Here is a 27,423-nt window from a genome sequence, read left to right on the forward strand (position 1 = left end):
CATGTAGTTCAATTTACACATTTCCCTGAATGTCACCAAAAACATAAAGTTAGAATTGTATAGATTGACAATAGATTGTACACGTTCCTAATGAAGTGGAGACTAAGAGCTACACTTTCTGCAGTTACTAGTGGTTCATTTTTTATATTTTTATAGATGTGGTTCAAATGCAACTGAAGAGCTTCAAACTTTAATATTTTTCATAATAGGTCAGCAGTAATGCCTCGTCTGTCCTGCAAGGCAAAAAAAATCCTTTTATACAACAAAGATCACACACATAGTCATGTGAAATGTGTGTCACAAAGTGGACCCCTTGTGGCCTTCTCACAGACCTACTGCACTATTTGTAATAGTCTACTAAAACCCTATTTAAAAACAAAGAAAGATTTATTTATGGTTTATTAAGATATACAGGCACATGTTCATCCTGTAACAGTGGCAGTAAGATACAGGCTTGGAACATATAACAACTGACAAGCAATTAGGGAATATTCCAAGTGATGTGACTGTGTGTCCTACTACAAATAAACTGTAATAAATCAAAATGCTTAGTTGAATAACAAGCCTCATGATGTGTATATCTATTCTCTCTCACCCACACAAACACACTCACACACATGGATATAAAACTAGAATATTTATGCGCATACACCTAAAACCTGATGCATTTTAGACAGTCTCTTTGGTACATGCAATAGCATGCTACCCATGCTATTTCTGCTATCTGAAGACACAGGAAAAAAAACTGTACTTGTTTTCACAAATAAATATTGTTAAGGAGAGCATTAAGACAGAAGACTTTCACCACAGACTCCCATAAAATAACATTTTCACTGCAGCATTGTATTAAATGCTGCTTCTTTTGCGCCATTCCAAAAATGTATTTACAACAGACCAGAGGATCAAACTAATATCTGCAGTGAGTCAAACAAGCTGGTTGTTGTTTCTACCAGAGCGTTTAAGGGGGCAATTATTTAATCTGTTTTCTTGCCGGCAGTCAGCTTGTCAGCGTGGACAGCGAAGGTCTCAGCCACTATCAGAGGGAAGACTAGAGAAGCATCTGCATACACCTGGGAACAGAGAGCAGAGTGGTGCATCACTTTCATGTTATGTTTATTACACAGTCACTACACTGAATTGAATCCAGGCCCTGGTTTTCATATTTATGTTTTTGTGCTTTGGTGCCACTCTGTACACTTGGATTTAACACTGTGCAGACACTGCCACCTTGTGGCCAAAACGGAGACTGCAGTGGCCCATACACAGATTTTTTTTGCCCAGCCTTTAAAAAAATTAAATCAGAAAATTGATGTTTGCAAACTAAAGGTTTTATCTGAATAGAGTAAGTGTCCTGCTGACACATATTCCCTTTTTCTGGGCCAAATTTGTTGCTTACTTGAGTAGATTTCAAATCTGTCACACTGGCATCATGGTGTCTTAGACTCACTGCATGTTTGATGAGATTAAATAAGAGTTTTTACCTAAAACATTTACAGTTTGAGTTTGGTGTCAGCCAATCACCATTAAAGCAACATTTTGTGCAATTTGGCACCCCCACAGTTGAATCTGAATGCAACAACACTGTCGTTAATACAAATGACAGGTTTCTGTAACAGTATTATCAGACTTAATTTCAGACTAGCTAAGTAGCTAACAGCAGCTAAAGTTAGCAGCAGTTAGCGGTTACTTTCGCGACAAGTAAAGCTATCTGTCCTTCAGTAAACTCTGTTACACACTCTGCCCGAGGGATCCTACCCGCCTACCTACAGGTGATCCAGACGCAGAGTGGGATGACTGAGACACCAGTCACCAATGTTACAAGTCAGTGTACATCAAAAATAAGTTATTTATGAATTATTAAGTGAAACAGAAAGAGAAGACATCTCAAAATAACTTCAAATAAAAGGGTATCTGAGGACATAACTAATAAATGGAGCATAGTACTGACATGGCTAACACTGCTGGGATAAATATTGATACCTTAACAGGTTTGGCGTCTGTTCTGATCTTGCCCCAGGATACAGCTTCATCGGGTCTGGCCCCAGAATCAGAGCCATCGAACTCCTGGCCCGTGTTCACAAACACTGCATAGTCAGCTCCATTCCTCTGGAGGGAGACATAGGAGAGTGCATGTTGTTGTAGTATTAGGTTTTGACAGGTTTGCTTTGCTGACAGGGGCTGTGCTGTATGACAGCCAACTAGGAAATGTCTGTCTATAATTAAACATTACTATCCACATCAAATATAGACATGTGTAAATCTAGCGCGGACAACATGTTTTTTATTAACCTTATCATAGTTTTGCACAGTTTCATACAAAAACATCATGGCTGACAGTGGTGTAGAAAACTATTCAGATAACACAAGTAAATGTCTGCACTGAAAATGTACAAGTGCACTTAAAAGTAGTCATAATTCCAGAATATATGTATTAATTATTTTAATAATGCCTTAATGTATAGGTAGCATTTTACTGTTACAGTTGAAAAGGGACTAATTTTACTATTTTATATGACATTTGCTTGGCAGTTTAATCTATAAACTTACTTTATAAATTCATCATATTATTTGCAAGTAAAATCTTAATCTGTAAAGTAACTTGTAACTTAAGCTGTCCATTCAATATAGTGAAGTAAAATTACAATATTTCCCTCTTACTGTAGTACTGTAGAAGTGTGAAGTAGCATAACATGGAATTACTCAATTACCATACCTCAAGTTTCACAATTTCGGAGGAATGTGCAGTTACTTTCTACCATTAATGGCCAACTAAATGTTAAAACTTCACATAATTGTATACAAAACCTGATGTGAATTCCTGCATGATTAGAAAGTAAGAAATAAGATTATCAGAAGTTTGTTACCATAAGATTAGCATTGGCTATATGGTGTTTGACCAGCCCTCCTCCCAGGATGATCATTCCTGTCCTTTTGGCAAACACCGCCTGGCTGTTAAGCTTGCGGATATCTGAAATAAAGCCCACAGTCATTATATAAACAATAGATAATGCTGAGACAGCTGTGGTGATCCTGTTTTATGGCAGTAATGTTGCTTTTACCTTCCACTATGTCCAAAACTAAGCCAGGGTTCCTGAAGGAGTGGAAGTAGATCATGTCGCCCAGAGAGCCGTCTGTCAGGGCAGGACTGAACACTGGAATGTTATTCTGCCACAAAATATAAAGAGCACATTAACAGCAGTAATAGACTGTACCAACTGTGCAAACTTAACTGAGACATAAATGACAAATTGTACCGTGGTTGTAAATACCAACTTTGGACTTGAATTCCAACTTATCTTAATTGACATCAGACTTGATACAAACACACTGATTAAGACCAATTTTGCTGCAACTCATCAGTATTGTAAGACTTTTAAGCAATTTGATTTTGTGTCTTGAGTGGTAACATTTCTCTAATGTTCTTAGTCTGATATAATACATAACCAATATAAACCAGGACTTACCTTGTATGCCCAGTAATAGACAGAGTCAGTATTATTGATCTCCTTGCCAAGTCGATGTATCATTTTGGAGGGGGTCCAACGGGTGCCCTGAAATAAGAAAAAAATAAATAAATAAAAAATGAATTAATGAAAATAAAAATTAAAAAATCACATGATGGAGACGATGTTATATTATCAGTGTTAATTCGGCTAAAATACAAGCACTTTTCAAGGCATCTAAACCCAAAATTTCCAGACTCTCAAAGCCTTTGTCATCACATCTAAATTGTTACCATAAATGCAATTGGGGAAAAAAAAAGTTTACAGAATTACTTTTGTCCCCACAGCAATGAGTGTATACTGTCACTTTGTTTATTTTACCAGCTGACTTTAACTTGGTCCGTTTTAATTCTTCCTAATTTCTACGGGATTGTTTCATTTCAAGTATCAAAACATTTTTGGTTTGCATGATTAATTGTGTGGATGAAACACCAGATTATGTTGACAATCAAGTATTTGTCATGGAGTATATTATATAGTATAGGTTTCATCTGTACTGGGTGCAATATTAAAAAAATATCTTCATCACTAAGAGACACAAACCTCTGTGTTTTGCTCCAACAGCATCTGGTCCAGGATGGGCATCAGCCAGTCTTCAAACTTACAGTAGTTGTCATTGGGCACCAACAGATTCCCTATCCTACATAAGGAAAGGACATGGAAGGAGGAGGCAGAGATGAGGGGAATGTACAAGGACCAGACGTAAATAAACATTTTGGGGAATGGGATACATAAGTTAGGAGTAACTGCAAGCCAAACACCTCTATCACGTGCTTTGTCTTTTTGAATACACATCACGTCTGCTATTTATGATTTCATGGTAAAATACGGCAGAATAAAGAGGGCTAGAGTAAGCAAACACTATTTTATATTGTGGTCTGACCTGTGATAGTTACACATTTTCAGAAGTATGTTCATTGGCTTTCTTGCCAAGAGTAAGTTAAGTAAATTGACACAACTCCTGTCTGGTAAATGTGACAGCAGCTAGTTATCTTATCTTATCTTAGCCAGATGAGATTATTGAGCAGCCAAGAAATAGTTGGGTATATAATCCCAGATTTTTTTAGAAATAACATGTAACATTGAAAAATGTTAATTAGCTAGATTTCAAGGTGCTTGTAGGAGGCTGTTTTTGGACCGAGCCAGGCTAGCTGCTTACCCATTTCAAATCTTTATGCTAAGCCAAGATGACTGGCTTTTGTCTCCTGCTAGATATTTACAGTACAGTACAGACACGAGAGTGGTATCAGTCTTCTTATCTAACTCTAGGGAAGAACTTACAAGAAATAAACCCAAATAAATCCCAAAAAGTCAAACTATTTCTTTCGGGCTCAGTGTAAAATACTGCCTTTATGGCCAGCAACCTGACCTGCATCATTCTGATGAAGTGAATGTGAGGTGTATTGTTGCCAACCTGTTGATACCCCGCTGGCGGAGATCCTTGCCCGGCAGGCTGAAGTCTCCCAAGTATGTGTGAGCCAAACACTTGATGAAATCCTCCTCTATGCCTCCAGCTGTGGTCACAATCACATCCACCTAACATGGCGTAAAAATACTGATTCTCATAAACTTGTCCCCGTTATTGGTTGATTGTTCTGGATGTTAAATGTATAAATGCGTGTACCATTTTGTGCTCTGCCAGGTAGCGGATGCTCTCTCGGACTCCGGAGCTGATGAGATTGGAGGTGTAACCCAGGAAGATGGTGCAGCCGCACTTGCTGGATGCTTCACCAGACTCTTTATTTTCATTTCCTTCATCTGCCTCCACTGGCTCAAGACGCTTCTCTATCTGCGGGTGTGGAGTCATTAGACAACAATGGTCACTGGTGCTGTGAGTCCCACCAATAAAATCCCACTCACCTCCATTGCACTGGGGCAGAGAAGACATCTCAGAGACAAATGCCTAAAAAATATCTAATAACCCTTCCTACACAGCCATTCCTCTCACCATTTGGTTGATCTCCTGGATGGCCAAACCCAACCTGCTGGCCTGGAACCCCGTGGTGAGGTAGGATTTCAACACTGCCTGGAGATCGACTCCTTGGTTGAAGTCGTAGCCTCTGATCTTCGGCATATCCTCTGGGAGCTCGCAGCTGGGCTTGAGGACAGCCTCCATTGCAACAGAAGGGGCCTGGTCTGCCATCTTTTCTGCAAAAACAAAAAGAAGATGTTAGTGGAGCCCTGATCAAGTAGCAACAGATGTAATCTCTGTAGTGACAGGTAGCAGCTCTGCTTTCACTGAAATGTACAGGAAAAACCATGACTGAGCTTCTGTAGGTGGTGAGCTACATGTGTCGGATGTATGAACAGCTGAAAGAAAGAATGTCTGATCTGACAATATCAGCCTAACTTTAAAGCCCGGCATCCCTGAGTTTTCACAAAAACCATCCTGAAGGATTCTGGGAGACGAACCCTGGGAAATGGCACTGATCAATAGAAAGGGTTCAGATGAGGCAGTGTCAGTGTAACTGTTTTCCTATAAAATGGAACATAACTGTGAAACAAATATCCAGTCTAACCAGCTTGAGGCTTGGCATTCATGTTGGTGCAACTAGACACATGCCATCCCCACCCAAAGACAGTTGCAGAGCAAGTACACCCCATCATGGCAACAGCACATGAATTGGGAAGACAGGTTGGGACAGGTTGATGACATAAGCTCTTTGTCAAGCTCTTCTTATCTTTCCTGAGCTGTTTTTGTGGTGTCGCAGTTCACCTGCTGGGTGCGCAACTGTCATAAGGGGGTGCTTGTGCATCTACAACGGTGTTTGGATGTGTGGTGCGTGTCATCCATATGACTGCCAGAACCAAAGGTTTCCCAGCAGATCATTTGTCTGTAACGATGTGATCACTGTTATTCACCTATCAGTGGTTATAATGTTCTGGCTGATCGGTGTATATAAAAACTGCATGGCTAGCTTGCACGGCTACTACGATTACAAGCTAACGACATCAACACAATTCAACTGAACGAATAACAATAAGCCAAAAACAAAGGTTTACACCGTGTCTAGGTGTCGTCCATTGGGCAGGAAAATGACTTAAACGGAGCACATATGTGGAAGGTGGAGGATAACATCACCTACGTGCTATAAGTGATGTTATCCTCCACCACAGAATCGATGTGGTCCGATGTTAGCTAGAGACAAGCTAACTCGGAGTTGGTCTTATCCTATCGACTGGCTTTATTATTCATTTTGACAAGTGAAGACAGTCATGAAAACGTACCTTCTCTTGGACAGACGTCTGTCGATGAAGGTGGTTAAGTTTTAATCAACTGTCACCAAAGACAACGAAGACGGTCTTCATTAGCATGTCTGTAAACAACGCATGGGTTGCCTGCGGCAAGCAAGGTCCTACTACGGAGAGTGCGAAGGGACATTGTATTTCCACGCGAATACCATACGAGTGGACAAAATGAGTTAGACTTACATTAAACAATAGTTTCCCTGCATCAACACAATAACAAACAAACAAACTACTAAATACCAGTTTGTGTGTAGCGCATATTGTTCAGTGTTTGTTAAAGATTGTATCAAACAGGATTTGTGATTGAAATGTTTGGTCTTGTCCCTTTTAAATACATGAGGGGAACAGGATAGTGAAAACTAGAGACGTCTTTCAGTCAAACCTAGTACATACATTAATTTATCATTATACTCGTAAACAGTTGGTTTTATTTTCTACATGTTTTATTCACAGTATTAAGTATTTTTTTAATAATGAAACATTCATAAGTGTGTTAAACAGTGACTGGAAAAAAGACTGATTCTTTGTTTTGAAGTTGCATTACTGCTTTTGTATTAACATATTACTTAGTATTATGTATAGCACTTGTACTTACCATATTTATCTAATACAAATTTACTAGTACAGTCCCACTGTACAAACTTCGAGTAGATATTCCTACTGCTGTTACCTACAGCTGTAATTAACACATTCTTGTTACATTGCCAGTGTCACACCCTCCTTTGCAGTCACTTGTCTGCACCGCTTGTATGCCTGTTTAATCTTTGCTAACTTGTATTTGTGCCCACCATGATACATTTAACCAAATGACTGAAGATTTCAAATGTCCCACCTTTTTATTACTGCATAAACAGATTTGTTAAGGCCAAGCCAGCTGTACATTTTGTAAAAAGTGAACGCACACATTGTGGGTTAAAGTCAGAAAGCACACATGAAGGACAGCATAATGTCTGAGCCAATGATCTTTTCATCAGTTGTGACTGTGAGGTCATGTGTGATGATGTTTGTGACATTTCCAGCACTATGACCTTTTATATCACAGAGCCTTTGAACTGGCTCCAACAGTGAATAAAAAGGGGGTACAGGTGAGAAAGGAAAGCTTCTCTGACCAGACTCTACTTCACAACCTGAGCTGACTCTTCTTCTTTCACTCAGGTGAAATACATCATTTTCCTACTGCTCCTTTTGGTGTGGAAGAGGGATATTAAGTAAAGATTGTAGGACTTTTTTGCTGAGTTATTATACTGGAGGCAATGTCAGGAAAGATGTGCAGCAGCAGCAACAGCGTTGTTCAGGCACAAAAACTGGTGGATCAACTTCGGGTAGAGGCAGGCATGGAGAGATTCAAGGTATGAAATGATTGTAATAATCTGGTAAATACATGCATGCTAGTTTCTCATCATAATACATCTAGACTGCACCACTTAAGATCAGTTGTTTGAAGATTTCCATAGTTCAGATTTATAGATTATACTGTATGTCTGTAATCCTGTGAAATACCATCCTTTCCACGTTCATCCCAGCAGATCTCCCTGACAGCAGCAGACTTGGTTCGGTACTGCCAGGACCACAGGCGCAGTGACCCCCTACTCACCGGCATTGCTGCCTCATCCAATCCTTTCAAAGATAAGAAGACCTGTGTGCTGCTTTGACATTCCTCAGCACAAACGACCAACACATAACAGACTGCCATATGGACAACTGTGCAACCACAGATTTTCTACTGTGAAATGTGGACAATTAATACCTTTTAGTATGGCAATCTGTTTCTAATTTTTTTTACTTAAAGGCTTTGATTAAAATTGCTCCTTTAGATGAAAGTATAATCAATATATGTTTACCTTTAAGCAACATTTTGTAACTTTTTTACCTTAAAATAAAAGCTTCTAAATCATTTTGATGGTACAGTTTCTTATAAATGAACGGTCACTGTCACAGTCGCTTACAACAGATGTGGTACAACTGAAAGACACAAAAGAAGTTTAGAAGTTTTGATCTTAACCTTGCAATAGAAAATAATTAAATGGGTTACTTGACTCAGGTCACTTTTTAAGAGTTGCTCAGATCAGGAAAACAATTCCTGCGATCTGCAATTAAGATAGCTGCTTTGTCCAACCCAGACATTCAGCACAAAGCCGTTTCATCATGACTCCCCACAGGGCCCTGAACAAATCCAGGCGATATATCACACACTACATTTTCAGGCCATTTAATAGTCTTTCAATGTGTTGAAATAGATAGACACTTCAAGTATTGTGCAATTTTGATTTGTAGTTAGCTTTAAACAAACATGTAAATTGTTATACATTTTCAAAACTAACACACAAACAAAGCATGTGCAGACATACCTACAATAAAGATCATATTGATTAGCACTGCTAAGTGTGATCAAATAAATAGGTTTACAAATACAATCAGTATGTCATAGGGGACTTGGATAATTCAGTCATTTCACGGTACATGACAAGTAACTAATATTTTTGGTATAATGTCAGTCACTGTAATGGATTCGGTGAGCATATAAATATAATAAGCTTGTTTACACAATGTTCAAACTTACAACAATTAAAAGAGAAGAGACAAACTTCTCACAACATAGTGTCTTTGAAACTTAGAGTATTGGCACAAAACTGGCAATTAAGTGAATGAGACAAACATTAGCAACAAACATGTCCACATGTGTGTTTTTTGTTTGTAGAAAAATCTCTCAACAGGATCAAACCAGGAATTTAAAAAAGTTTCATAAAGGGCTTTTGGCTGAACCAACACAAGTGACATTTTTATTAACGGTATGTAATGTTAGTCACTCTGTGTATGCTGAAAGACCAGTATGGTGTAGGAAGTCTTCAGGTCTTGTCCCAATCTGCATTCAAGTCTTGCCACAAATTTAGAAGTCCTGCCCTGTCATTTTCTGGGCCTCCAGATTTCCACACACACATCCCCTGAGGCAACAGCAAGGATCCCAGCCTCCACACTCAGCTGATAGTTGGACACCGAGACAGGTGTAGCGTTATTAGTAAGAGAGTGAAGACACAGGGAGAAGAAACAAGTATCTTTAAAAACATAGAAAAAAAATTAGACAGCTGATACTGTATTAATTATTATTGCATGCCTCAGCTCATTGTGTCATTTAAGTTCAATGTTATTTCTTTGTTGGTAAAATGATTGTTCACCTTCGGAAATTGATCAAAAAGTTAATATGCTCTTAAGTTACATGTCTCATTTAATTAAAATGGATCTTTATATAACTAAAGTTATAACATCATCTTCCAAAGGTAAACAACTTAACATTTCAATCATCTGTAAGATGTGTTACAAGGCACTAACCCCATTGACTCCAGCTTGGTGATGCAATGTGCATAATGTCCTTGGAGGCGCACAAGGGATATGTACCTGTAATACAGACAAGAAATTACAACTTAAGACTGTTCAATAGCAGAGTTAACTAAATAGGCAACTTAAGAAGGAATTTGCCCCATCCGACCTTGACAGTACGATCAGATGAACAGGTGTAGAGGCTTCCGGGGGACCTGTGGATGCCAGTGACCAGAGCTGTGTGTCCCACATCAAACTGGGACAGGGTTTTTAAGGTCCCAGCCTGCATGGAAAATGAGTGGAGCATGCCACTGTTGTCTCCTGCCCATACTTCACTGCCACTGTAGCTCATGGACAGCAGGTATGAGCTCAGCTAGAAGTGGAGGGGTTGACTGGAGTTAGTCTTGATATACAGGTGCATCTAAACATATATGCACACAAACACAAACTTAGGAAACTAGATGTGACTGTGTGTTTGCATCTACCCGGAGTCTCTTCAAGCCTTTGCCTGCCCTGCGGTCGTAGACAGCCACAGTGCAATCTTTACTCCCAGAGATGATGTACTTGTCATCTGCAGCTAGGCACATTACAGCGTTACCATGGAGACGGAGGCTTTTCACCAGGGGTTCAGCAGCTGTGGACAAAACATAATCACGTTCAGAAATTAAGTGTGTAACAATTATGTCATGTGTCACTGCACCATCATCATATTTATATAACTGATGACCTTTATGTGCACTTAATGCACACTAAACTGAAATTCAAGTTACATGCAAGTGCCCTCACCTCTGGTGTCATACATGTTGATCCTCTTGTCAAATGTACCAGACAGCAATACATCCGCCTGACAGGACAGGCAAAGGACAGCAGCCCCGGCCCTGATCAGGCCCCGCTCTGCACCACCTGCCTGTAGGTCCCATAGCCTCACTGTGCTGTCGAAGCCACCTGAGGCCAATAGGGATCCCTGAGATGCCAGGCACCAGACCCAGCCCCGATGGGTGCTGAAGTCACCCTGCCCTCCCAATGTGTGCAGCAGTGTGCCACCAGAGCAGGCCTGCAGATCCCACAGTTTAACATTCCAGTCTCTGGAACCTGTGGCACAAACTGTCCCCTCTCCCCCCACGAGGAGGACTGAGTTGACCTGGGCAATGTGGCCTGAAGGTAAAGTCATGCACTCGAGCGCTGGGGGTGGGCTAGGACTTCTGGGGGGTTGACGTTGCTCCATCGCTGCCTGTCTTCCAATATCCAGATTCCTTTGGTCTGCCACGTGCTCCTGGTAATTAGGAGCACCATCTTGCCCTTCATCAGCATCATGCACCATCCTGTGGTCCCTTTCTTCTTCCATTAGTGCTGCTGCATCATCTTCCAGTCTCTCTTCCAATGCCTCTCTCAATCCTGCCAGTTGGTCCGCACCTACAATTGGCTGCATTTCACCATCCTCACCCTCCATTGCCACCTCCATCCCTTCATCAGCATCATATGCAACCTCCTGCGCAACCACTCCCACCCCTTCTACCTCATCCTCCCTACCGTCTTCCTGCCCCTCTGCATCTGGTTCCCCTTCCTGCCCTGCCCTTTGCTGCTGCCCCACTTGTCCCCTTTCCTCCTCTTCCTCTTGGGTCTGTCTGGCCACAAGGTGCCCCTGGCCTGTCCAGCAGGTTATCAGCTGCTCCATCTCCAGGCAAGCAGAAGGCCAGTCAAAGTCCTCCCTTGGCCCCACTGGAAAGCCGGCTCGGGATCCTATCAGTCTGCGTGCCCGGAGCTGCCAAGCGGTGCTGTCCTTACCCACATTGCCCAATGCATGGCAGACCTAAAGAAAACAAGGAAGACAGATTCAAGAAAATTTCCACTTTCTACAAGACTGATAAAATCCTCTAGGTTCCATGTGTAGTTTCTGATTCCTAATTACTCTAAGTCCTTTTTTGTTTGCCTGGTGCCATGGGCAATATGTTTCAAATTCCTGCCAATGGTTTCACACTTTTCCAATTATTATTATTATTATTATTATTATTATTATTATCATTATTAGTATTATTATTATTACCATTAAGGAATGATGATTCTGGAAATCGGGAAATCTAGCTTTTTTGTATTTTAATTGTCAAGAACACATAATAAACGCCTTAATGACACACTTAATTAATGATCAATAACACTTTTATTTTCTCCAGTCAATTTTGGGAGATATATCACATAGTGATTTAGTAATGTAGTGATTGAGGCCAAACAAAAAAACAATACAATTACACAACAATACATCTTTTAAAGGAATTTATGGGAGTGATTGGCCAAAAGATCTTTGAAAAACTAACCTTTGGCAGCACAGTGATAACACACTGAGCAGGAAGGTGCGAGGCAATGTGGGTTACCATCTCCCATGGTAATGACAACAAGCCACTGGCCTCAGGAGAAGGTGAGGAGCTAACATCAGCTGAAGTTGGGTGACCAGCACACAAAAGACTGGAAGGAATACGAAGACCAATGTGACTTGCTTGTTAATCTCATATCCTTGTGCAACATGAAAGGCCAGAGAAAGTCTTACCCCTGCGGGTCAGAGCTGGAAGCTTCACTTCTCGGAGATTGCTCAGGGTCAGGAGATGGTCCATCCTGGTCATCGTGTGTCCCTGCCTCAGACATCACCTATTCACCTCTCTGCACAAGACCACTAAAACTCAGTTACTGTAAGACAACATTACTTTAAACTAACGCAACCTCTTTTTTGTTTTGTTGGCTGTATATGTTTCAACACATTGAACTTAAAATATATTTTGACAATTAAACTTAGACAAAGCGTTAGCTTTTTAGGGCTTAGATTAGCGTCAGCTACATTGATAATGTACAATTCAGATACATTGCTAAAAGAAAGCTTCAGCTGCCCATGACTACAACGCTTTTCTTTTCGGTTTCACTGGATTACGTTAGCTGTATTTGTAACAGATGTCTGTTAATACATATATTAAAAAAACACTCGTTATAGATAAAAAAAAAAGTTACTGACGTAACTACAGCTATAAGACAGGAGGCTAACGTTAGCTTCAAGTATTGCTAACTATCTGCTGTTGTAAACAAGCCCAGCCTGACAATGCTAGCCGCTCTTTAAACGTCGTCGCCCGATTCAGTTTACCAAAATGGTGACCAGTGTGGCTAGAGCAGACAAATTAAGACTGTAATCCCACATAGTGCTATGCTAGATATATCAAATGTCATTTCTCAACTTTGATCAAGGCGACGTCCTGGGCGAACTACAAACGCCACTTCCGGTATAGAAAGATGTCGTCATCAAACTGCGTGGTAAGGCGACCACATTTTTGTCATCTCTTGTTCAGAATTTAGTCATTTATATACTTTTATATATATATATATATATATATATATAACGTTCGGTGCATAAAGAGCATACAAACAAGTAATTATATAATTATGATTTACATTTGCAATGGAAGCTTATTTTGAACAGTAAAGTTTTCTTGAAAAAAATAAAACAGGCCAAAATCATGTTTAAGTACATCATTATGAATATGAGTCAAGTTAAATTAAGTCAATTCTATTTATATAGACCAAAATCACATATTTGCCATAAATGGCTTTACAGTATACAACATCCTCTACTCTCAGACCTTGGCTGGAAGAAGTGATATTATTTGCCTTGCTGCTACAATAATTGAACACTTATGTCCATGTGCATTCAACAAATAGACTTAAAGGTGCGGTATGTAAGAATTGGCCACCTGTCAAATTCATACTCAAAACAAATAGGGGGAAGCATATCACTAGAGTAACCACTAACTGCTGCTAACTGTAGCTGCCGTTAGCTAATTAGCTCAGTTAGCCCTGCAGCTAGTCTTGTTGTTTTCAACTAAAATCTTACATAAAAAAACTTTTTTGCACAAAAGGCCTTGGGTTAGCACAGAGAACATGTAAGTAATCATCATTCATTCAGTCATCATTCCATCAATCATTTACGAATAACCACACAACCAAGGTCGGCTTGGTATGCTTTCAGTACAGCATGATAGGTGAGCTCAATTCAACAGTGTCGGTAGCATCAAGCATGGGATGATATCAACATCACATTAGAGACAATGGCCAGTACAACATAATATTATCATGTCACATTTTATTTTAGATTTTAAGGGAAAGAAGACCAAAAAAGAAGCAAAGTGTTTCTAATACAGTGTTTCCTCTACATTCATTTAGGAGAGTTGGACCACCACAGTAAGAACATTACAACCACAGCTAGATAAAATGGGCCAGTAAATATTATAATATAGATAACAGGACAAAAATTCAACAAACCCAAACACGCGTAGAGCCTAATGTGGATAACTTCTACAGTAGTCCTAGTGTGAACAATAATAGTGCAGCAACTACTTATAGCATGACTGTCACAATCTCATAATTCTGTGGTGGATTTTTGTGTTTGGTGTTTTGTTTTTCTTTCTGTTGTGCTTGCAGAGGTGCACTGAGAGGCTGGGCGGAGTTTTCCTTTCACCAGAGCTGCTGACACACACACACCTGCAGCAGGTTGGCAATCAGTGCCTGCTGATAAGCCCTGTTCTCCACGCTACCTGCTGCCAGATAATTTCGTCAGTCAGATGTGGTACATGGCTCCGGCTAAATCCATTCTAGAGTTACTACTAGTGTTTTCTCTTCGAGATCTAATATTTATTTGTTCTGTCTCCAGTGATCACCATCATTCCCATCTACCAGCGGCTCTGCTTCCAGCAACCCAGCTCTCTGCACCTCTGCAGCCAATAATAATAATAATAATAATATTAATACATTTTATTTGTACAGCACTTTTAAAAACTCTCAAAGACACTTTACAAGAATAGAATACATACAAGAATACATAAAATCAAGTGCATGGTGCGATAAAAGGAGAAATATGTAGAAAAAAGAACAATGTATGAAGGATATGGATCTGTGTAGGTTTTTAGGGAGAACAGGTTGAGGACAACAAACAGCTACGGGTGCAAATGAAAAGCGGATTTGAAGAGGTGGGTTTTGAGTAATGACTTGAAGGTGGATGAGTCTGGGCAGTCGCGGATGTGTTTGGGGAGGGAATTCCAGAGGGAGGGGGCAGCAATGGAGAAGGCTCTGTCCCCCCAGGTACGGTGCTTGGTCCTGAGGGGGGGTGAGAGAAGGTTAGCGTCGGAGGATCTGAGGTTTCGAGAAGGAGTGTGGTGGTGGAGCATGTCCGTGAGGTAGGGAGGGGCCTGGTTGTGGAGGGCTTTATGGGTGAGTAGGAGGAGCTTGAAGTTGATTCGGTGTGGGACGGGGAGCCAGTGAAGGTTTTGGAGTACGGGGGTGATATGTTCACGGGAGCGGGTGTGGGTGAGGAGGCGGGCAGCAGAGTTTTGGATGTATTGAAGTTTATTGAGGACTTTGGAAGATGAACCATAGAGGATGCTGTTGCAGTAGTCCAGTCTTGAAGTGATAAATGCGTGGATGAGAGTCTCAGCTGCAGAGAAGGAGAGTAGTGGGCGGAGGCGGGCAATATTTTTTAGATGGAAGAAGGCAGTTTGGGTGAGGCGCTGATGTGCTGTTCGAATGAAATAAGACAACATCCAACAATAGCCTTGCCCTGCGCTCACCTGAGTCTCTACACACCATGCAATCCACCAGCGCCAGTGTGAGCAACCTCTCCTCCTCCTTCCACCTCTCGGACGGAGACTCAAGCCTGGGTATCTCCTCACCTTCACCTGCAGTAACCTTGTTGAAGCTTAATAAATTACATTGCACTCAACTCCCTGCCTCGTTGTCCGCTTTTGGGTCCAACTATCTACTACAAAGTGTAACAATAACAACCAAAACTAACAGGGATGGACGTGGGACAAATGCCAAAAATTACACCCCACCACCATTGCTACAGAACAGTTACAGAGGAAACACTCATAGATTTGAGGAGGCATCTGTTCATTAGTTTTCCTCGTTGGATGTTGTCTTATTAGCATGAGCTGCAAAGGTCTCTGCCACCAATAAGGGAAAAACAATGGAAGCATCTGCAAACACCTAGAAAGACAGAAATGACAAGCTGTGCGTTAAAACCTTGTGATTCCTTAAAAATGTAACATACATTATTGCACCATTATTGGGCCGCCAATTATTTGACAAATCAGGAACAGATAAATGTATATCTAAGATTCTAACATTAAAAATGGTAACATAACCTTGACATTATATGTAACCCTTAATATCAAATACCTTCACAGATTCAGCATTTGCTGTGATCTTGCCCCAGGACACAGCCTCATCAGGTCTGGCCCCTGAGTCACAACCATCAAACTCCTGAGCCGTGTTCACGTACACCGCATAGTCAGCTCCTTCCCTCTGGAGGAAGACGAAGCAGGGTATCATTGAGTCTGCTGCAAATGCACCGATGCATTTACAAGATAATGACTCACATCAATGCGGTGCTACTGTGGAAGGCAATCAGTCTGCACTTTCAAGTGAATTTCTTCTCAGTCTTTTGAAATAAATAAATACAGATACACAGCTGTAGCAGCTGTAAAACAGGTCATGACACAGGGACACTGGAACTCAGTCAGTGTTTGGGGTGATGAGAGAAAGTTAATCTATACAGACTAATGAAGTCATACTGCTGCGTGGCGCAAGACGCATCACTTCGCAAAACGTATTAAATACTAAAACATACTGATAATTTCCAGATTAAAAACAAGGTAAAAGCTCTTTCCTGCCACAAATACCAGTGTAGTACACATGTACATCCCAGTAAGAAGCTGGTAAATGTCTGTCACTCTTGGTGGTCAAAGATAAAATTGCATTCAAACAATTGTGTCGAGTCAGCCAGGGAAGGAAATGATGGTCGGTATCCTTTGATTAGAACATGGCAAAAAATTAAACAACTTGATGTGGTCACTATCATGCCGATGGGAAACGATGGGAAACTTGGAAAGGACTATAAAAAAAGAAACTGAATTAATCTCACAACAAACAATAGAAAGTTGGCAATGTCATTCAAATGACACAACGGGGGGAGTTAGCTAATGTTACTTTTCATGACAGAAAGGTGAATAACTGTGGTGCAAGGTAAAGGTCAGGAAATGCATGGGGATAGATCGATATGGATCGGCTGCTGAAATAGTTCATAGAATTCAAAATACTTACCCATGAATTGGCATTGCAGACGTGGTGTTTGGCTACACCTCCTCCCAAGATGATTATCCCTGTGCTGTTGGCAGCCAGAACGAGGTTGTTCAACTTCGCAACATCTGAAATCAAATGCATTGTTTATGACTCAGAGACAAATTGAGGCAACATTATGTAACTTTTATCCTTTAAAATAACAGCTTCCAAATCATTTTGATGGTACAGTGTCTTGTAATAGGGTGAATGGTGTCTCTGTCTCAGCCACTCCGCCCCCTTATCACTTGTTTCTGCTCTATGTAACTTCAGTGAGAGGGTAGGATCACAGCGTTACACACGTTTTCTTCAACATACAAGTTTTCAACACAACATTGTTCTGACGTGATGAGTTTTGTTTGTAGTGGGCACCTACATTACGTCTGAAAACTTGTTACAGACCTGGGATTTGTATTTACCGCAGTGGTGTTGCACTCAAATATTGTGGTGGGCAGCAATTGCACAAAATGGCAATTTCTACATAATGTTGCTTTAAGTAGGCTGAGATGAAGACTCTTCTACCTTCAATTATGTCACATATCAAGCCAGGGTTCTCATCTGAGAAGAGGTAGAACATGTCTCCGATAGCGCCATCTGTCAGGGCGGGGCTGAACACCGGGATGTTATTCTGAAACAGACACCAGATCCTTACTCAGTAACAGGACAAAGACTTTATGGTTTAAACACAAAACCATTTTCAGAATGGTGGGTTAACAACCCAGAAATGACCCTGAATTCATCACAGGTTATCATACTACCAATTTAAGTAAAAATGTTGGTTAGTTTACTCTATATGGACAGATCTCAGATCACTAGCCTGACTGAATGAAAGGATTCACCTTGTAGGCCCAGTAGCAAACAGATTCAGGGTTGTTGATCTCCTTGCCCAGTCGATGGATGATCTTAGATGGAGTCCAGCGAACACCCTAAAAGAAACGGATGTGAAAAAATGAAATAAAATACGAGTGTACTCTTTAATGTGAGGGCTGGAGCAGGAGTCAACTGGGATAGTGAAATTGTAAGAATTTGTAATTCTGACTTTTAGGCCTTTGTTCGTGCGAGAAGGATTTGATTATGGTTTCCATTCTTTCAGCAAAAACTTTGGGCATTACAAACGATATTATTGGAATTATTTTAAGTATATTGTAACTAGTGTTTATTCACTTGGCAACACTCCCTGCACATAACAGTTATTGGAAAAGAAATTCCACAAACCTGGGTGTTTTGTTCCAGCAGCATCTGCTTCAAGACTGGCCTCATCCATTTGTCAAATTTGATATAGTTTTCTTCGGGCATCAAAGTGTTTCCGTTCCTGCAGCCAAAGAGACACACAAAAGAACTGAGTTCTCCTGAAATTAATGATTGTTTTAATATATAATTGATTAATCCTCTCATTATTTTTATTGTCATTGTAATCATCATTTAATTTGTCTACAATAATTCCCATAACCCATCACAATTTCTGAAAGCCCAAGGTAAGCAAAAACTGAAAGATATTCAGTTTACTATCACAGAAGACCAAAACGGCACATCCTTGCAAGTAAGAAACTTGTTCTACTTGAGAAATGTCTTAAACAATTAATCAATTATCAAAAAATATACATGCTCAGCTTCTGTAGTTAACTTATTTTACAAGGTGTCATATTTTGCTATTTCACATGCCGTCTGACCTGTTTAGGCCTTTTTCGAAAAGCTCCTTGCCAGGAAGAGTAAAGTCTCCCATGTAAACCGGGGCCAAACACTTGATCAGATCCTCCTCTATCCCTCCAGCTGTTGTCACTAAGACATCCACCTTCACAGAGAAAGAAAGATATTGTATCACAGAACAAATGTAATGTGTTAATTTGTAGGACAGGATTACATTCCTCTTATTCAAATGTTTCCTGTTAAGTTGTGTCAATAATTTGTCATAAATAGCACAGGAACTTATTTTGAAATGCATGTGAGGAGGGTTGTACCATCTTGTGTTCTGCGAGGTAGCGGATAGTCTCCCTGATTCCACTGCTGATGAGGTTTGAGGTGTAACTGAGGAAGATGGTGCAGCTCCTCAGGCAGGGGCAGGCTGATGGATCCTCCTTAACTGTTCCATTCACCGTCTCCACAGGTTGCTGACGCCTCTCAATCTGTGGACATACAGTGGGTCAGGAAGACTGATAAAACCAATGAAAACTGTAGTGTGAGTCTGGTTTCCTAGATATAACAGACCAAAGAAACTACTAAAGATACTCCAGGTGTCTCAAGGAAGAAAATGCAGTGCATAAAGAACTATCATTGAAACACAATCATTAATCCAGCTGTTACACACTGCTGTCAGTAAATAAACCAGGACAGTGTCTTTAAATACTATGCTACTCACAGCATCAAAGCCTCAAAATAAAAACATTTTAATAAAAAAAAACATGAACATGGGCATTCACTCTACTTCTCCCTGTGCACCGCCCATCTCACCATTTTGTTGATCTGCTGGATAGCCTTGCCAACGTTACTGGCCTGCAAGCCAGTGTTGAGGTAGGACTGCAGCATGGCTCGGTGATCCACTCCCTGGTTGAAGTCGTAGCCCTGGACCCTTGGCATATCCTCTGGTATGGGGGCAGTCTTCCTATAGGTCTCCTGAGGTATTGGGTGGATATGGTGTGCCATACTGTCTCAAAAATAATAGAATTAGAGTTACCACAATATTGCTCATAATATAATTGTACTTTAATATATTGGCCTACTGTATAAGAATATCGAAGAGTGTCAGACAAGATTGTGTTTTTTTTAAAAAGGTCTGACTGCTTATTTGACTCACAAGATGTCTTGTATAAAAAACTGCATATGGAGAGGTTAACAAGGTTAAAAACTAGATTTTCATTGGATGGGTCTTTAAAGTCAACTTCCTGCTGTTAATTAAAACTCATCTGTTTCTTACAATTACATATTTGGATTTTTTTTTCCATGAAAGAAATCTCTACGTGGCTGAAATTCTACAACTTTGCCAAAGTATGCAAGCTTCAATTCAGATATGCAAATTAATGTATACGTCTTGTATATTTTGTATTCATATTTTCTACACTTAGCACTGGCTGATGTTCCTTTCAAGCAGGGTAAGCAGTCTAGATTGTAACCTTACCTGTCTTGTTTGTTGACAGATGTTACTCAGTCCTGTAGACCTGCTGTTCAAAACCTTTACTCTTATAGGCAGGGACGCAGTCCTTAGGTGAAATACCAAGAGAAGTGACAAAGCCTGTTTCACTAAAAAATTAGACGCATATTTGACATTCTGGAGGAACGAGAATGGATAGGCGACAGTCAAGCTATGTATCTATGTCTCAATCTAGAGTGACATTCCGTAAAGTGCACACCTCCACCAAGGCCCAACAGTCCCCTTTAATTCAGTCGACTAATACACCATATTTTTTTCATCAAGATCCATGCGTTATTCCCTGCGAAATAAACAAAATTGAAAAGTGAAAAACTCCCTATCTCGCAATGTTAAAGAAAGTGAGAAATTATTCCTGGATCCGTCCCTTTAAATGGATCCACACCATAAGTCCCTGCCTGTTTCACCTGAGCCTGTTCACTCCAGTGCCTTCCAGTGTTCTCCAGCATCTCCCCGTTTTACCCCGTGTTATGTTTGTTTTTGTCGTTCCTCTTGTTTTCATTTAGTAGAACTTTGTTCTTCTTAGTTGATACTTTGTCTTAGCTTTTGATTGCTTCTTTGTATTTTTTGTATTACATGGTTTTTGGATTTTTGGCTTTTCATTGAAAGCTTATTTTCAGTTCCTTATCCTGCCCACCTCCCGTGTGTTTCTGTGTTTGGGTCCTCACCTTTTCTCAAAGTGTAACATGCACTGCATAGTCCAGGTGTTGCTCCAACAGCTCTAAAGTAGCCTATCGTCAAATATGTGTACAGGTAAAAGCCAAAATATACCCAAGAACAATCTGAGAAGAACAGAAACACTGTACCAGTGTGGTTGGTAAAGGCAAATTAAATCTTTATGACAGCAAATGCATGTCTAACAGTCTGAACAGATTAGTGTGAATAATAAGTCAAAATTTCAAACGTAATATGTAAAATGCATATACAGCTGTTGGTATCTATTTATCAAAATTCTGTTCTAGGACCTTGGAACACCTTTTATTGTAATGAAAAGTCAAAAGGTCCATCATGACAAAGGTCTATCAAACATCCCTATAAACCTAGAAGAATGATTAAATGCAATAAAGAGACAAGACAAGTAGGGTTTGCTACTACTAATGTTAAGTTGAGGAGCTCTCAATTCATTCTTTTGTCCCGCCGGTGGTATTCTTATCAGCATGAACAGCGAAGGTTTCTGCCACTAATAAGGGGAAGATTAAGGTAGCATCTGCAAACACCTGGAGAGACAGAACAACACGTGGATACACCATGAATTACAAAGATTTGGCTCAAATTCTCTGTTTTCCCATACACAGTACTTGTGATAGAAATAGAAAAGAAATACACTCTTGCATGCATGCATGCGTTGATCTGCTTGGCAAGACTTTGCAACAATTATTGAACAAATCAAGAAGCAGACTTTGCGCAATTTTGTAACACTAGTAAATATATAAACATGACATGCATACTCATATGTAAAATCCAGAATTAGTATGAAAGATACCTTCACAGGTTTAGCATCTACTTTGATCTTGCCCCAGGTCACTGCCTCATCAGGTCTGGCCCCTGAGTCAGAACCATCAGACTCCTGAGCTGTGTTCACGTACACCGCAAAGTCAGCTCCCAACCTCTGGAAGTGGACAAATCAGTTTATCAAAACAGCAAACTGAGCAAGGATCATCTTTAATGGTTCAATTATTAATTGATAAAATTGCCTTAGTCTTTTTGAAAGACCAACAACAAATGGCGGTACTCCAACACTGAACCAACCAATGTTGTCACTTGATCACTCTGTAACACTCAGTCAGTCAGTCAGTCAGTCAGTCAGGGAAAGATTTGCATGTTTATCAGGCTGGCCTACTTTGCATGACATTAAAGTACTCATCTGGAAGACTTCTTTAATCAAACTTAGCTATATTTCCTCACGTCCCTCTGAAAGAAAACAAAAATCCACAAATACAAAACCTTTTTTTCTACTGGGGACATCATCAAATTCAAAAATTCTAAATACTTACCATTGCATTGGCATTGCATATGTGGTGTTTGGCCACACCTCCTCCCAGGATGATCATCCCTGTGCTGTTGGCAGCCACTGCCTGGGTGTTCATCCTTGTTATGTCTGGAATCAAATGTATTGGGTTAGACCAACTGTACATCACAAAGACAAATTAGGTAAGCACCAATGAAGACTGTCTTACCTTCAGTTATGTCCACAATCAGGCCAGGGTTGTCAGCTGAGAAGAAGTACAACACATCTCCTATAGCGCCGTCTGTCAGGGCGGGGCTAAACACCGGGATGTTATTCTGAAACAGACACCAGATCCTTACTCAGTAGCAGGACAGTCACACAAATTATAAACACACTCACTGGATGGTAACTTAAAAATACAGAAATGACTTTTCACATGGAAATCATTCTGTTTCATCCTTCCACAGGTTATCATACTACCAGTTTAAGTAAAAGTGTTGATTAATTTATCCCACATGGACAGATCTCAGATCACCACCAGGACTCACCTTGTAGGCCCAGTAGCAAACAGACTCAGGGTTGTTGATCTCCTTTCCCAGTCGATGGATCATCTTTGAAGGAGTCCAGTGAGCGCCCTGAGGGAAGATGTGTCACAGAAAAATAAAACTATAGTGTGAGCTGGCAGAAATACAAGTATCAGGATATCTCAACTACCACAATGAATGGAACAGCATGGGAAATTCCACCTTCATAATGTTTTTTTTTTTTTTTTTTGAACATTCTTTTTATTGAACATTTTCAAAATTATAACAGTCCAGCACAGTGTATACAGGTCATATGAGATATGTAGCAAATCCAGAATACATCCACAGCAGTGATCTCAAAAATCCTTATTAGGTCTAACTTTTCAGGCAGTTCCCAGGTACTCCAACACCTTGCCAAACTTTGCTGTAAAAAATTCATAATGGTTTTTAATTGGTGTAATTCATAGCTCTTCAGTGTGCTCTAAAGTAGTTAATGCAAGAGCAATATGACTGACTTTTTACTACTTCAGTAAAAAGATTTTTTATTCAAAATAAATTCTACTTGAGTACAATAGCAAATATTACTGGGGCCACGACAGATGAACATATAATAGCCAGGATTTCACAATACAGACACTACCAGTGAGTATCTATGTAGCAATTTTGCAGCAGTTTTTACATATAATATGTAGATATGCTATTCCCCGTCTAACCATGTACTAGGTGTTGACCTATGTTTTCAATTTGTATTACTAATCCCCACAGTGTAGAACATTTTAGGAAGACAGGTAGACAAGTGTTGAAAAGAGTCCACACACCTGAGTGTTCTGCTCCAGCAGCATCTGCTTCAAGATTGGCTTGATCCAGCCGTAAAATGTATCATAGTTTTCATCGGGCATCAGAAGGTTCCCAATCCTGCAGCCAAAGTGACACACAGAAGAATTGAATGTGTCAATGAAAGCCAACTTATGTTTATATGTTCTGCATATTGTGATTGAAATGCACAATTAATGAGTTACAGTAAAATTAGGTATTACTGGAATCTATTCATTTCGCATCTTCTTTTATAAATTTAATGTGATATATCCAGTTCTGAGGCTGGTAAGATTTTCAATAAATCAAATCCAATCTTTTGATACTATTTAAAGTTGACACCTGCATTCTTTAATTACCTATCTCTCTCCCTACGCAAGAAAACCTACTTCATTGTGCTGTAATGAAAACTACTTGCTCCATGTATGGCATGAAATCAGATCATAGTTAAGATAAATGTACAGCTTGTACAGTATTTAATGTAAGTATCTGCTCAATTAATTTTTGCTTTAGTATTAAGGTCTAGCCACACCATGGTTAAAAACAGTGAAATATTTTCATTCCTATGGAATTGCCACAATCACACATCTGCTGGATGTGAAATCAATTTGTGCAAATGTTCAAGTTCAATTCTGTGTAGAACTGACAGCCAAAATGGAGGAAGCTGTCATAGCTTTTCAGCTATGTTGCACCATTCACTTTTATTCAACTGCCTGTCTAGCAATGGTTTGCAGACAGTTGTAAATGAATGGGTGAATTCAGTGTCCTGTTAGTAACAGTCCGAAATGTTTTCTGACCTGTCAATGCCTTTTTTAAACAGATCTTTGCCTGAGAGAGAAAAGTCTCCCAAGTAAACCGGGCCCAAACACTTGATCAGATCCTCCTCTATACCTCCAGCGGTCGTCACTAAGACATCCACCTACACAGAGAAAGAAATATATTGGGTAAGGGAACAAATGTAATATGCTGCTCCGTCGTATCTTGGACTCTACTGATTCAAATGTTTCCTGTGAGGTTGTTTCAATAATTGTAGTCTATAGACAAGATAGCATTTGTCAATAGCGCTGGGACATATTTCCAATGAGTTTGAGCAGGGCCATACCATCTTGTGTTCTACAACGTAGCGGATGGTCTCCCTGATTCCACTGCTGATGAGGTTTGAGGTGTAACCGAGGAAGATGGTGCAGCTCCTCAGGCAGGGGCAGTTTGATGGATCTGCCTCAACACTTCCATTCTCCGCCTTTAGTGGTTGCTGACGCCTCTCAATCTGTGGATGTGTGGAGTGGATTACAAAGACGGAAAGTGAAAACTAACAAAGCCGAAGTCAGGGTTGCACTTGGACCCTATGCTACATTTTGCATCAAAGATTAAAAAATATTTTTAAAATAAAAATGTTAAATGCTCGTTGGTGGTGTATAACAAATGTCACCATGCTGTTGATCTGCTGGACAGCCAAGCCAAAGTTGGTAGCCTGGAAGCCTGTTTTGAGGTAGGACTGCAGCAGGGCTCTGTGGTCCACTCCCTGGTTGAAGTCATAGCCCTGGACCCTTTGTGCATCCTCTGGTAAAGGGACACTCTGCCTGTATATATAATTATATCTGTGGATGTGGTCTGCCATACTGCCTGAAAAAACAAGGAATGATATAAGAGTTACCATAATATTTTCCATAACACATTGGTCAGAGATTCAAATCCAGATATGTGCAACAGTCCATCATGGACACAGACCTGTCCAAACAGGTGATAAAGTCTGGCGGACAGCAAATTAGGTGGAGAGCCTTAAGCTGCTTCGTCTGTTCATTGGCCCTTTTTGAGGTCCTTAAAGGACTTAGTCAGGTTTTCTATCACCTATCTTTGTTGGTCAATTTGATATTCCAAATATCCACCCAACGTATTTTCTGTTGGTCCTGCAAAGCCCCTCCATCTTTTTCATGGCTCACTATATGAAGATCTTTGACCTCCAGCAAGTAGGGTGCAAGACAAGCCCTGATGGTATACTGATATACTGTCAGCATCCTGCTTGCAGGGTCTAATGACCAATAGTTTGCTTTGAATGATAAGCCTATTATTTGCCTTACCTGCCTAATTTAGTATGAATACAGTACCTGTTGTGCCTCTACACCAGTTCAGTTAGTGTCTGCCTGACCAACCTGGCTACAGAATCTCTTATGTGTACAATCTATGCAGTGCAACCTCCTGATCCCATTACAGTTAGTTAGTCACAAGTTGGTAGATAAGGTAGGGACACATAGGCTATGTACATTGTGTCTGGTTAATCCAGCCACACAGGTTTATGGCAGTACAATCTGCAAACAAAGTTTCTTTCAGTTTATGAGCCAGAAAATTAGATGCAAATCTAAATTGTCCTAGTTATTCACCTGCACCTTGTGCATAATGAATTAGAAGAGGGATATATATTGAGTGCAGTAAACGAGCAAGTAAATTTTGCTCCACCAATACAGTAACCATTACTGAATTTACTAAACTTAACTTTACAATGGATCCATCCATGAAAAAACATCGTCTTTCAAGCAGAGCCAGTAGATTTCAACATTACCTGTCCTGGCAGAAATACCTTCCTCGAGTGTCCTGACAGATGGTCCTTTAAGGATGTTGGTCTGTCCTTTAGATGTTGCCAGCCAAAAAACCCTATGGTCGCAGAACTTATACCTGTTCTGGCAGTTCTATAATAAGTAGAACTTATACTTTAGAGGAGGGCGGGGTACCGTGCGTAGGAGGAGAGTCCACAGCTCCTATTGGCTACAGATTTTGAGCTATGAACTTGTCCCAGCCTCAACACTATGCTGGTTTGTACATGTCATATAGCTGCAGGTAAACTTGTGTTAACAGCTGTGAGCAGGACTTATGTGACATGGCTGGTCTGAATTGTGTATTTTGATACACATCCACATGTATCATCGGTATACAGCAAGGGGTCCAGGGGCCCGTTTCAGAAAGCAGGTTTAGTGAAAACCCTGACTTAGTCAACCCTGAGATGAGGGAAACTCTGGTTTTTTGGTTTCACAAAGCCAGTTCAGCGTAACTGAGTCAGTTACCCAGGCAACATACTCCGTGAAACAAACCTGCTCGCTGGCAGGTTTGCTTCAACTAACCCTGAGTTTCCCCTGCTCTTAAGTTGAAGCCTGCAGACTGAAGGCAGTGGCAGACATGGCGTGTCCGTTTCTCGAGGAGCCAGTTGATGTCGAAGCGCAAATACTCCGCAGAAATCTCCGTCGGGAGAGGATTATCAGACCCCGATTGGATGTTTTATCATTATCAGCGGTCTGATGATCCAGACAATAATCCTAACCCCCGTGCTGATGCACAAGATGGAAGAGCTGTTAGAGACATGATATGCTTCAACCATTTCTAACTGACCCATCACCTCCCCAGTGTCAAAGTAAGACAATATGCCTCTTATTTTATGAGGTCTTCTTTATTTCCTGGAAGTACAAATGTTGTACAGTTAATCTTTTGTTGTTGAAACAATTGAAAATCATCCACCTGTGGACACATCACCCACCCTTAACTGATGATCCAGCAGTTGTATTTCCATTTGTGTCTTTGTAATCTGCAGCCTTATGTGATCCATTTCCAGATTTGACTTACTGATTTGTGTCTGCAAGTACACCATGTACAGTTGTTTCACAGGGAGCTATAGGAACACAAATGACGTTGAATTTCACAGTGCCATGTCTACTTAGTGTTATAGTAAGTTGTGGGTCAATGCTGAACAACATCTTACTGAGGAAACCTGTGCTGTGGAGGTTGATGGACCCTCTT

The 27,423-nt window shown here is 40.4% G+C and overlaps 5 protein-coding genes across 7 annotated transcripts; 1 reads left to right on the forward strand and 4 right to left on the reverse strand.

The window, feature by feature from the left end:
- Positions 1-381: 381 nt before the first annotated feature.
- dhps (deoxyhypusine synthase) lies at positions 382-6,874 on the reverse strand. Its single transcript, XM_073494026.1, has 10 exons — positions 6,732-6,874; positions 5,452-5,651; positions 5,128-5,292; positions 4,918-5,039; positions 4,047-4,143; positions 3,465-3,551; positions 3,060-3,165; positions 2,865-2,968; positions 1,981-2,106; positions 382-1,070 (listed from the first exon to the last, which is right to left on the reverse strand). The coding sequence occupies exons 2-10, from the start codon at positions 5,644-5,646 to the stop codon at positions 975-977; spliced, it is 1,098 nt and encodes a 365-aa protein (XP_073350127.1). The 5' UTR covers positions 5,647-5,651; positions 6,732-6,874; the 3' UTR covers positions 382-974.
- Positions 6,875-7,683: 809 nt separating this feature from the next.
- LOC141019182 (guanine nucleotide-binding protein G(I)/G(S)/G(O) subunit gamma-7-like) lies at positions 7,684-8,404 on the forward strand. Of its 2 annotated transcripts, XM_073494030.1 has the most exons (3): positions 7,684-7,706; positions 8,026-8,101; positions 8,279-8,404. In XM_073494030.1, exons 1-3 carry the CDS (start codon positions 7,684-7,686, stop codon positions 8,402-8,404), a joined length of 225 nt encoding a protein of 74 aa, XP_073350131.1. The 2 variants fall into 2 exon arrangements, with proteins under 2 accessions (XP_073350131.1, XP_073350128.1); XM_073494027.1 differs by lacking the exon at positions 7,684-7,706 and having other exon boundaries at positions 8,006-8,101.
- A 541-nt stretch (positions 8,405-8,945) lies between these two features.
- On the reverse strand, positions 8,946-13,331 carry fbxw9 (F-box and WD repeat domain containing 9). 2 transcript variants are annotated; one of them, XM_073494025.1, is made up of 7 exons: positions 12,610-13,331; positions 12,380-12,527; positions 10,854-11,877; positions 10,553-10,701; positions 10,237-10,440; positions 10,080-10,145; positions 8,946-9,731 (listed from the first exon to the last, which is right to left on the reverse strand). In XM_073494025.1, the coding sequence occupies exons 1-7, from the start codon at positions 12,702-12,704 to the stop codon at positions 9,657-9,659; spliced, it is 1,761 nt and encodes a 586-aa protein (XP_073350126.1). In that variant the 5' UTR covers positions 12,705-13,331; the 3' UTR covers positions 8,946-9,656. The 2 variants fall into 2 exon arrangements, with proteins under 2 accessions (XP_073350126.1, XP_073350125.1); XM_073494024.1 differs by having other exon boundaries at positions 9,722-9,805; positions 12,610-13,309.
- Positions 13,332-15,989: 2,658 nt separating this feature from the next.
- Positions 15,990-19,853, reverse strand: LOC141019946 (deoxyhypusine synthase-like). The gene is made up of 9 exons (XM_073494984.1): positions 19,662-19,853; positions 19,172-19,336; positions 18,884-19,005; positions 18,429-18,525; positions 18,053-18,139; positions 17,736-17,841; positions 17,199-17,302; positions 16,275-16,400; positions 15,990-16,082 (listed from the first exon to the last, which is right to left on the reverse strand). The coding sequence occupies exons 1-9, from the start codon at positions 19,851-19,853 to the stop codon at positions 15,990-15,992; spliced, it is 1,092 nt and encodes a 363-aa protein (XP_073351085.1).
- Positions 19,854-21,476: 1,623 nt separating this feature from the next.
- On the reverse strand, positions 21,477-26,237 carry LOC141019947 (deoxyhypusine synthase-like). Its single transcript, XM_073494986.1, has 10 exons — positions 26,198-26,237; positions 25,070-25,263; positions 24,743-24,907; positions 24,438-24,559; positions 23,646-23,742; positions 22,852-22,938; positions 22,533-22,638; positions 22,350-22,453; positions 21,839-21,964; positions 21,477-21,572 (listed from the first exon to the last, which is right to left on the reverse strand). Exons 2-10 carry the CDS (start codon positions 25,256-25,258, stop codon positions 21,477-21,479), a joined length of 1,092 nt encoding a protein of 363 aa, XP_073351087.1. The 5' UTR covers positions 25,259-25,263; positions 26,198-26,237.
- Between the last annotated feature and the right edge of the window lie 1,186 nt (positions 26,238-27,423).

The sequence above is a fragment of the Pagrus major genome, chromosome 23, assembly GCF_040436345.1.
Source record: "Pagrus major chromosome 23, Pma_NU_1.0".
NCBI classification, from domain to species: Eukaryota; Metazoa; Chordata; class Actinopteri; order Spariformes; family Sparidae; genus Pagrus; species Pagrus major.

Coding starts and splice junctions, on each gene's coding strand:
- dhps (XM_073494026.1), bottom strand. CDS start 5,646: ATGGCAGACCAGGCCCCTTCTGTTGCAATGGAGGCTGTCCTCAAGCCC. Junction 4,144..4,917: donor CGCCAGCGGGGTATCAACAG/GTTGGCAACAAT, acceptor TTCCTTATGTAG/GATAGGGAATCTGTTGGTGC. Junction 3,552..4,046: donor TGTTGGAGCAAAACACAGAG/GTTTGTGTCTCT, acceptor TTCTTATTTCAG/GGCACCCGTTGGACCCCCTC.
- LOC141019182 (XM_073494030.1), top strand. CDS start 7,684: ATGAAGGACAGCATAATGTCTGA. Junction 7,707..8,025: donor AAGGACAGCATAATGTCTGA/GCCAATGATCTT, acceptor AAAGATGTGCAG/CAGCAGCAACAGCGTTGTTC. Junction 8,102..8,278: donor CAGGCATGGAGAGATTCAAG/GTATGAAATGAT, acceptor TCATCCCAGCAG/ATCTCCCTGACAGCAGCAGA.
- fbxw9 (XM_073494024.1), bottom strand. CDS start 12,704: ATGTCTGAGGCAGGGACACACGATGACCAGGATGGACCATCTCCTGAC. Junction 12,528..12,609: donor TCCAGCTCTGACCCGCAGGG/GTAAGACTTTCT, acceptor TATTCCTTCCAG/TCTTTTGTGTGCTGGTCACC. Junction 10,146..10,236: donor CATCTGATCGTACTGTCAAG/GTCGGATGGGGC, acceptor TCTGTATTACAG/GTACATATCCCTTGTGCGCC.
- LOC141019946 (XM_073494984.1), bottom strand. CDS start 19,853: ATGGCACACCATATCCACCCAATACCTCAGGAGACCTATAGGAAGACT. Junction 18,526..18,883: donor TTCGAAAAAGGCCTAAACAG/GTCAGACGGCAT, acceptor CTTTGGCTGCAG/GAACGGAAACACTTTGATGC. Junction 16,083..16,274: donor CAAATGCTGAATCTGTGAAG/GTATTTGATATT, acceptor CTGTCTTTCTAG/GTGTTTGCAGATGCTTCCAT.
- LOC141019947 (XM_073494986.1), bottom strand. CDS start 25,258: ATGGCAGACCACATCCACAGATATAATTATATATACAGGCAGAGTGTC. Junction 23,743..24,437: donor TTTAAAAAAGGCATTGACAG/GTCAGAAAACAT, acceptor CTTTGGCTGCAG/GATTGGGAACCTTCTGATGC. Junction 22,939..23,645: donor TGCTGGAGCAGAACACTCAG/GTGTGTGGACTC, acceptor ATCTTCCCTCAG/GGCGCTCACTGGACTCCTTC.